We start from the raw sequence: 10,846 nt of genomic DNA, 5'->3' as shown, positions 1-10,846 counted from the left end.
AGTATTTTGGGGGAAGTATAGTCATACTTGCAGTTTACTTTGAAAAGCATTGTAAAAAATTAGTAAGAAAAAAGTATTGATGGGTAGATAGAGGGATGAATAGATATATGAAAAAAAGTATAGTAAAATTGTAGAATCTAGGTGGTGGATATATGGATATTTATTATGAAATTCTTTCAACTCTTCTGAAAGTTTGAAATTTTTTATATTAAAATGTAAAAATAGAATAGTATGAGGGTTTGAAGTTTAGGGGGATGACATGTAGTTTCTCTAAAACAGTGGTTACCAAAGTATGGTTCCAGGACTCTCCACACTTCGTTTGGATTTCATCAGTTTTTCCATTAATGACTCTTTCTGTTCTAGGATTGAATCCAGGGTACCACACTGTATTTAGTTATTATGTCTTCCCAATCTCCTCTGGTCTATGACAGTTTCTCAGTCTGTCCTTGTTTTTTATGACCTTGAGAGTTTTGAGGAGGACTGGCCACATATCCTATAGAATATCTCTCAATCTTCTTTTTTTCTCACGATTAGTCTGGCTTATAGGTTTCTGAAAGGGATTTTACCCAGATTAAGTGCCCTCCTCATTAAAACATGTCAGGAGATACCTGATATCCACATAACATCACTGATGTTAACCTTCACCCTTGTTTAAGGTTGTGTTTGCCAAGTTTCTCCACTATAATGTTGATATTTTTTCTTTCCCCACTCTGCTCTTTAGAAGTGAGGCACTAAGTAGAGCCCACCCTAAATATGGGGAGAGGCAGGAGTTATCTCTATCTCTTGGAGGGGAGAGTGTCTACATATGTTGTTTGAAATTCTTCTGTAAGGAAGATTTTTCTTCTTGGCATTTGTTTGTTCAATCATTTATATTAGTGTGCCCTCATGTATAGGGGTACTTCAAAAAGTTCATGGAAAAAATAGAATTTAAAGATACTACAAATATTTCCATGAACTTTTTGAAGAACCTTCATATATTTATTTTATAGTTGGGTTATAATTCAATAGCTATATTATTTTTGTTGTTTTAAATCATTTGAGTTTTGGCTATTGGGAGTTCTGTCAGGCTGAGTCCTGTCTCTGATTCGACCGCATCTTTTTGCTTTTTCAAGCACTTCTTTACTACAGCCTGGTGCTAAAGATACTTCAGGCTCATCTCATATTTTTCTGGTCTCAGCCCTGGAATTCAGACATTTTTGGAAGGAGCCCTGGTTCCTTTTATTGGAGAGGTATATTTATTTACTTTATTTTTTTAATTTTTAATTTTTTTCACAGCTGGCCAGTATGGGGATCCAAACCCTTGACCTTGATGTTATCAACACCATACTCTCACCAACTGAGCTAACCAGCCAGTCTTGAGAGTTGTATTTAGAAACCAGGATTTGGGCACTAGACATTATTGATTTTTCCATATTAATCTTATGTCTACAAATTTGCCGAATTCTTCTATTTTGGTAATTTATTCATTGATTTGCTTGGGCAGGGTAGAAGTTAGAAAAGCAAACAACAAACAAAATATCCTTGGCAAACTAGGAGTAGAAGAAAATATCCTTAAGCTGATAAAGATTATAGATTAAAAACTTAGAATAAACCTCATTAAAATGGTGACATATTAGAAGCCTTCCCTAGAAACTAAGGAACAGGAAATAGATGCTTATTGTTGTACCTACTATTTAACACTATACTATATTTTCTGGTAAAACAAGGGGAAAAAAGTAATATAAGGGTTGAAAATGAAGAAACCGGATTTTTATTTGCTTATTTTTAAAAATGGTACTGAATTATATATCTTTCTTCTATCTGTTGTAATGATCATTGGTTTTTCTCCTTTACTCTGTTCATATGTTGTGTTACATTAATTTGTTTTATAAATTTCAAAAATCTTTGCATCCTGGGGATAATCCTATTTGATTCTGATGTATAAATTTTGTGTTTACATTTTTTGGATTATTCAGATTTCTAATATAGATCAATCTTATACTTGGGCATAGATGCAAAAAATCCTAAAATATTAACAATCTGAATATCTAGGTGAGGGAAAGCTTTAGTTTTATAGGGCTAGAATAATCTTGACATAAAAACTAGACAATTCTGGGAGCACTGTTGTAGGAATGTAAAATGGAGCAGCCACTGTAGAAAATAGTATGGCAACTCCTCAAAAAATTAAACAAAACCACCATATGATCTGGCAATTCCACTTCTGGGTATATACCTAAAAGAAATAAAAGCAAGGACTCAGATAATTGTACACCCATGTTCATGGCAGCATTATTCATGATAGCCAAGGGTGTAGGCAACCCATGTGTCTACTGACAGATGAACAGGTAAGTGAATTGTGGCATATACATACAACGGAATATTATTCAGCATTATAAAGGAAGGAAAGTCTGACACATGCTACAACATAGATGAAACTTAAGACATTATGCTAAGTGAAATAAGCCAGTCACAAAAAGACAAATACTGCATGATTACACTTACATGAGATATCTAGAGTAGTCAAATTCATGGAGACAGAAGGTAGAATGGAAGAATGGGAGTTATTGTTTAATGGGTATAGAGTTTCAGTTTTACAAGACGAAAAGAGTTCTATGGATGGATGATGGTGATAGCAATATGAATATACTTAAGCCACAGAACTCTACACTTAAAAATGTTTAAGATTATGTGTACTTTTCCATAATTTAAGAAAAACCACTAAAATAGACAATCAAAATTATTCTATTATAAAACTAAAGCTTTCTCTTAATTTTTAAATTTTCTAATTTTTTTTTTTTTTATAAAATTGGGTTTATCACTTGATTGTTTTGTGTGTGTGTGTGTTTTGGTGGAGATTGCCTATAAAATCATCTAGGTCTAATGACCTTTTCCATAGTTAGGTGGACATTCAGATGACTTTCTATTTCTTATATTTCCAAGAAAGTGTCTGATTTCAAGTGTAGTGGAATAAAGCAATTTATAATATTCATGTACTCATAACAATTTAAAGAAAATTTCTTAAGCCGGGCACAGAGAGATACCACATGTACCACTCCTAAGAGGGAGGGAGGGAGGGAATGAGGGAATGAGCAAGGAAGGAAAATAACAATAATACGTTGACTTTCAGGAGAGAACAGAATTATGGCTACTAGAGGTGGGAGAGGGGAGGGGGAAGGCATTTAGTGAGAAATTGGTAATGGACACAAAGAATGATTACATTTTGTAGTGACCAATATGCTTATTATCCTGATTTGATCATCACATATTGTACACAAGTATTGATAGTCAACTCTGTACCCCACAAATACATATAATCAATTATGTTTCAGTAAAAAAAGATAATTTCTACTATATGTCGAATGAGTTCTCTTTATTAATATCCATCTGTATCTTGCACAGTGTTGTCAGAAGTTTATGTTTTTATTAGTCTTTCAAAGAAGTAGACTTTCATTTAGTAAATTATTCTGTTCCTATGATGAACTAGGCACTGCTCTAGGGTCTGCAGATTCATCAGTGAACAAAATAGGTAGAAATCCCTGTTGTCAAGCAGCTTATATTTTTGTGGAACTTAAATTCTAAATTTTTTGCTTTATCTTCATCATTAATTTCTGCTCTTAACCATCACTGCAGTTGACACATGAACAACACAGATTTGAAGTGTGTGAGTCCACTTATAAGTATAGGTGGATTTATTTCCCCCAATAAATACAGCCCCCTCCTATCTGCAGTTCCACATCTGCAGATTCAACCACCCAGTTTAAAATACAGGGATATGCAACCTGCAGAAACAGAGGGCTGACTTTTCATATCTGAGTGTTCCACACTGCAGAACTTGAGCACCTGTGGAGTCAGGTGTCCATGGAGGTTCCTGGAATCAGTCCCCTGCAGATACCAAGGGATGACTTGTATTTTCTTTCTTCTACTTTAATTATATTGCTTTTCTTTTTCCAGCTTGTTCAGTTGAATGCGGATTATATTTCTTTCTAGTATGTGCATTTAGTTTGTAAATTTCTCTTTAAGAATCACTTTAGCTATAACCCATAACTTTTGATAATTTTTTATTCTCATTTGACTTAAATTTTTTTAAAAAATTTCATTGTTATGTAGGAGTTTCTTTACCACTTCTGATGTTTCCGTCCACAAGAAGGGGGAACTCAGTTACTGTAACTCCTAGCCCTTTTCTACCCTTTTTACTCGTTGTCTTAGGGGGAGATGAAGTGTCTTATCTATCTGGTACATTTGAGAAGGATAAATTGGGCATACTTGGCTCAGGTTCACCTTCTTTCTTTTGGGATCAATCTGTAGTCAGGGCATAGGTGTTCATTCAGCTCCTCCAGGATTGGTTCTGTAGTTATGTATGGGGCAGGGTGAAGGGAAGGCCTACTCCATTCCAAAGTTGTTTTTGCCTATATCTGGGTTAAGGCAACCTAATTCTATGGCTCAGTAAAAAGTTCTATTTCTTTCTTCATTGAGCAAGTTACTTCACCTTCCTCCATCTGCAAGTTATTTAGAATCCCGGTGGCAAAGAGCGATGCTGATTATAAGGCTCCCTCAGAAATAACTGTTCCTATTCCCATTGATTTCTAATTCACTTGCATTGTGGTCAGAAAACATTGTATGTTATGAATTCTTTAGTTATTTTCAAAGACCTGCTTTGTGGCATAGTTTTGTGGTTAAATTTTATAAATATTCCCCATGTTTGTGAAAAGATTTGTGGACTGCAGAGTTTATATCCATTGGATTGAACTTGTGAATTTTATTTTGTCTACTCTTTTTTTTAGTATTATAACAGCTTTATTGAGATATAATTCACATAACATAAAGTTGACCCATTTAAAGTGAACAATTTAATAATTTTTAGTATATTCACAGAATTGTGCAAGTATCACCAAAGTTGTTCACAGTATTTTGCATGTTTATTTTCTAAAGCAGTGCTAAGTGATAGAACTATATTATGAGCCACATTATTATAATTTGAAAATTTCTGATATCCAAATTAAAAAAGATGAAAAGAAACAGATGAGATTAGTTTTAATACTATATTTATTTAACCTAATAAATCTAAAATGTATTTCAACATTCAATTGATATAAATAATTATAAATATTTTTACATTCCTTTTGTACTAAGTCTTTGCAATATAGTGTGTATTTTATACTCATAGCACATCTCAGTTCAGATTAGCTATGTTTCAAGTGCTCAGAAGCCACATTTACCTGGTGGCAACCAGACTGGATAACAGAGGTCTGTAGTCTTCTAAATTTTTGTGTGCTCAAGCTATAAATTGTTGATCTTATGAATTTGTGTATTTCTTCCATAATTTTGTTATTTTCTAGGTGGAGTGTCCTTTTTATCATTGTTATGACTCTCTTCTAATGATTTTTGCCTTAAATTCTTTCACTCATATACCAGCTTTTCTTTTGCTTATTATTTTTATTGTGTATCTTTATCCCTTTAGTTTTTACTTTTACTTTTGTCTTAATATGTCATTCAGTTTTAATCTTGTGTCTTGTAAATAGGATATGGTTGAAATTTTTCTTCATACAGTATGTTACATGTCTCTAAAAAACTGGTGAATTTAATCCATTTACATTTATTGTGATCATAGACATATTTGGATTAATTTCTATTGTTTACTTTTCCATTTTTTTCTATGTAAATTTGGATTACTTAACTTTTACTTTCTCTCTCCCTTTCTCCTATTGACTTGAAAGCTTACATTGTATTGTTTTTCTTTTAGCAGCTACTGTTAAACTTTTTGAAAAATTTATTGAGGCATGATTGACATATAATAAACTACACATATTGAAATTATAAAATTTGCTAAGTTTTGATATTCTCTCACACACACGTGCACACACGCACACAAACCTACACCTGTGAAACCACCACCACAATCAAGATAATGAAATATTGATCACCCCAGAAAACTTCCTCATGCTCCTTGGTAATTCTTCTCTTTCACCCCTTCCAATTTCTCCTTCATGTCCCCCTTTCCCACATTCCCAGGAAATCACAAATCTGATTTTGGTTACTATGGATTAGTTTTCATTTTCTACAATTTTATATAAATGGAATCATAAACTATGTACTCTTTGTGTCTGCCTTCTGTTAGCATAATTATTTTTGAGATTTTACATATGTTATTGAGTGTATTGACTACTCATTCCTTTTTATTGTTGAGTTGTATTCCATTGTATGAACGTACTGTAGTTTGTTTATCCATTTGCCTGTTAATGGACATTGGGTGGTTTCTAGTTTTTAGCTATTACAAATAAAGCTGACATGGACAGTTGTTATATGGACATATGTTTTCATTTTTATTGGGTAAGTTTATCTAGGAGTGAGATTATTGGGTCACATAATAAATACATGTTTAAATTTAAAAGAAATCACCAAACTGTTTTCCAAAGTGGTTGTACCATTTTATAATCCCACCAGTAGTGTATGAGCATGCCACTTCCTTCACTTCCACACCAACACTTGGTTTAGTTAGTCTTTTAAATTAGTCATTCAATAGTAGTATTTAATTATGATTTGAAGTTTTGTTTTTCTGTTGACTAATGATGTTGAGCATTTCTTCAAGTGCTTATTTACCATTTGTATATCTTCTTGTATATCTTCTATGGTGAAGTGTCTATTCAACTATTTTGTCCATTTTTTTACATTTTATCAATTGAGTAGGTTTTTTTCTTATTATGGAGTTTTGAGAGTTCTTTATATATTCCAGATACAATTCCCTTATCACATATGCAATTTGCAAATATTTTCTCTCTGTTTGTAGCTCATCTTTTATTTTTTTAAGTGTCTTTTGAGGACAGAAGTTCTGAACTTTGAGGTAGTCAAATTTGTCAAGTTTTTCTTTTATGGATGGTGCTTTTGTATGCAAGCAAACATTTATATGCTATTTGTAATGTCTCTGTCAGTATATTAAAGATAGTCAAGGTAAATGAATAAAAAATTCAAAGGAGAATTTTATGGGTTAACTAATTAGTAATGTAATTCAGTGCTTTAATACTTTAATGTTATTGTGATTAGGACTTAAATACAATGAATTGATTTACAGAAGCTATCCAGAAACTTAAAAGATATTTCCTATTTCAATGGGCATTTTCTGTTTGCATGTTTAAAATCTGACTCCTTTTCTTTCTCTTTTATTGTTAGATCACAAAATTTGTCCAGGACAGACATAGAGCTAGAAGAAACAGACTTCGTAAAGATCAACTTAAGAAACTCCCGATACATAAATTCAAGAAAGGTAAGTGAATATTTTTGTTTTCTCAATCATCACCCTTAGTTTATTTAAGAAATCATGTTGAGTATACTCTAATATTACTTTCTGAGTCCTTGCCATATAAAATGCCTAACACCAAGTAGACACTCAGTTAATAATGAATGACTGAATACGGGAGATGTTCTTTTGTTGTGTCCTCGTCAAGGCAGGAATGGGGTGCATGGTCTGCATAAAATTTAAAAACAATAATGAAACTGACCAAAATGCTTTTTATTATCACCGTGTACCAGTAGTTCTAAACAATGTTAGTGATTATAATACTTTTCCATACCAGAGTGGTCTGCTTTGACTTTCCTGATTTAAAAGTATATAGGGAAAGGCAAAAGACTAGAATAACCAACACAATATTGAAGAATAACAACAAAGTCGATGAACTGACACTACCCAGTGTCAAGACTCACTGTAAAACTATAGTAATTAAGATGTGTGGTATCAATGAAAGAATAAACAAATAAATAAATGGGGCAGAATAGTGAGCCCTGAAATAGACTCACACACATATAGTCAACTGTTCTCATTAAAGGACTGTATCACTACATATTCTAACTCCAGAGGGGTTGTGAAAACATATAAAGAATTCCTCCTATATATGAAAGGGCTGGGAGAGGACAACCCAACAGAAAAATGGGTAAAGGGCAAGAAAGGAACTTCATGAATGTGAAAATACAACTGGTAAATAATAATGTGAACAGGTACTAATCCTCACTGGCAAGAAGGGAAATGTAAATTAAAATCACAATGAGATATCTTTATAAGCCCACCCACCCAAATGGCTAAAATTTAAAAGTCCACCAGTATAAAATGTTGGTAAATATGGGGAACAACAGGAACTCCTGTACACTATTGGTGGGAGTACTATCAATTACTTTGGAAATTATTTGTATTATCCAATAAAAGTGAAGATAGGTATATCTTATGATCCATCTAATCTACTTCTAGGTATGTATTTTAAAGAAGTTCATGTACATTTGCACCAGAATATATGCGCAAGAGTGTTCTTAAAAGCATGGTCTATAATGACATTAAGAAAAACCCAAATGTATTAATATATTAATATTATAGAATATTGCTATTATATATTAATAGTAAAATGAATAAAAAATATCTTTATATAATGGAAAGTGAATGAATTACACCTACATGCAATAAGATGGATTGATTTCACCAAAAAAGCGTTAATAAAAGAGGTAAGAAAAAGAACAAATTTAAAAGTAGGCTAAATTAAACCAATTGTTTAGGTATGCATACATGGGTGGTAAAACTTGAGAAAGACAATGAAATGATTAGTACACTTTCAAGTAACACTATACTGTTTCACAGCTAGTGCATGTACCTTACAATAACAAAACATTTCTAGTTCCTACCTCCCATCCTTTGTATCTGTCATTCATTTCACTTATATATGAGTATATATGAGGGTAAAATGGAATTAAAAGATAACGCAAATCTTTTAATGAACTTTTTGACGACCACTCATATACAAAAGCATACATAATTGAATAAATTATTGCTATTATTATTTTGAATAAATTATTATTTGTTTGTTCAAAAGTAAGGTAAAGTAAGAATAAAGAAAATAAAAGTTTTTATTTTCCCTTCACTTATTTCTTCTACGGGGGTATTTCTTTCTTTATATAGATCCAAGTTTCTGACCTATATATGTTTCTTTCTCTCTGAAGAACTTTTTAAAAACATTTCTTGCAAGTTTTTATTTTTCCTTCACTTTTTTTTGCCTTAATTTTTTTTATTGTGGTAAAAAACACATAACATTAATTCACATCTTAACTTTTTACATGTACAGTTTAGTAGTGTTAAGTATATTCACATTATTGTGCAACAGATTTCTGGAAATTTTTCATCTTATAATACTAAAATTCTGTAACCACTGACCATTAAAAATTCCCTCTTCCTTCTCCACCCCTGCCTTGGTAACCACCTTTCTACTTTGTTGCTATGATTTGATTACTTAAGATGAGTGGAATCATATAGCATTTGCCCTTTTGCAACTGACTTATTTCATTTAGCACAATGCCCTCAAGGTTCAACCATATCACAGCATGTGACAGGATTTTCTTATTTTTTTTTAAGGTTGCTTAATAGTCCATTGTATATATTGGCACATTTTCTTTATCTATTCATCCATCAGTGGACATTTGGATTGTTTCTACCTTTTGCCTATTGTAAATAATGCTAAAGTGAACATGGGTTAAAATATCTCTTTGAATTGTTTTGGATATATATCCAGAAGTGAGATTGCTGGGTCATATTATAATTGCATTTTTAAATTTCTGAGAAACCTTCATATTGCTTTCCATAATGGGTGAACCATTTTACTCCTCACAAACAGTGCACAAGTGCTTCACCTTATGCCATATACTTGTCAACACTTTTTATTTTCTGTTCCCTTGATAGTGGCCACCCTGGTGAGTCTAAGTCAATGTCTCATAGTTTTGCATTTCCCTAATAGTAATGATGAGCATCTTCTTATGTGCATATTGGCCATTTGTATATCTTCCTTGGAGAAGTATCTAAGTCATGTTCCCATTTTTTAATTGAGTCATTTGTTTTTGTGTTGTTGAGTTGTAGAAGTTCCTTATATATTCTGGATATTAAACTCATATCAGATATATAATTTGCAATTATTTTCTCCCATTCTATAGGCTGCCTTTTCACTCTGTTGACTGTGTCCCTTGATGCACAAAAGTCAAGTCTGATGTAGTCCCACCTATTTTTTCTTTTGTTGCCTTTGATTTTGGTGTCATTTCTAAGAAATCATTGCCAAATCCAATCTTCTGAAGGTTTTTCCCTATATTTTCTTGTAGGAGTTTAATAGTTTTAAGTCTTAAGTCTTTAATCCATTTTGAGTTAATTTTTATATGCTGTAAAGTAAGGTCCAGGTCCTTCTTTTACTACTACTACTTTTTTTTTTTTTTTTCATGTGGATATTTAGTTTTCCCAGGAACATTTACCATTTGTTAAAGAGACTATCCTTTCCCCATTGTGTAGTCTTGGCAACCTTGTCAAAAATCATTTGGCCAAATATGCAAGGATTTACTTATGGCCTCTCATTGCTATTCCATGGGTTATACATCTGTCTTTATTGAAGTTCACACCATCTTGCTTTGTAATGTGTTTTGAAATCAGGCAGTGTGATTCTTCCAACTTTGTTCTATTACAAGATTGTTCTGGCTATTCAGAGTCCCTTGTGATTTCATAAGAATTTTAGGATCTTTTTTTCTATTTCTGTACTGAATGCCATAATGATTTTAATAAGGATTGCACTGAATCTGTAGATTGCTGTGAGTAGCATGGACATTTTGGCTGTATTAAGTCTTGCAATCCACAAGCACAGGATATCTCTGCATTTATTTCTATCTTTGATTGCTTTTAGCAGTATTTTTTAGTTTGTAGTGTAGAAGTCTTTCACATCCTTGCTTAAGCTTATTCCTAAGTATTTTATTCTTTTTGTTGCCATAATGAATGGAATTGATGTCTTTCCCCCCCCCCCCTTCAGATTGGTCATTATTAGTGGATAGAAATGCAACTGATTTTTGAGTGTTGATTTTTAGTTTT

The 10,846-nt window shown here is 32.4% G+C and overlaps 1 protein-coding gene across 2 annotated transcripts in view; it reads left to right on the top strand.

The window, feature by feature from the left end:
- LOC103608772 (E3 ubiquitin-protein ligase RNF13) overlaps nt 1–10,846 on the top strand; it is a 53,908-nt gene that overhangs the window by 22,261 nt on the left and 20,801 nt on the right. For both annotated transcript variants that reach the window (XM_008593171.1, XM_008593170.1), the window contains exon 4: nt 7,144–7,237. In XM_008593171.1, coding sequence (XP_008591393.1) covers nt 7,144–7,237 — 94 coding nt within the window. The remainder of the gene's footprint in view (nt 1–7,143; nt 7,238–10,846) is intronic.

Source organism: Galeopterus variegatus, unplaced genomic scaffold (genome assembly GCF_000696425.1).
Source record: "Galeopterus variegatus unplaced genomic scaffold, G_variegatus-3.0.2 Scaffold8816, whole genome shotgun sequence".
In the NCBI taxonomy this organism is placed as follows: domain Eukaryota; kingdom Metazoa; phylum Chordata; class Mammalia; order Dermoptera; family Cynocephalidae; genus Galeopterus; species Galeopterus variegatus.
The sequence above is the reverse complement of the archived record's forward strand: the minus strand, read 5'-3'. Positions and strand labels throughout refer to the sequence as shown.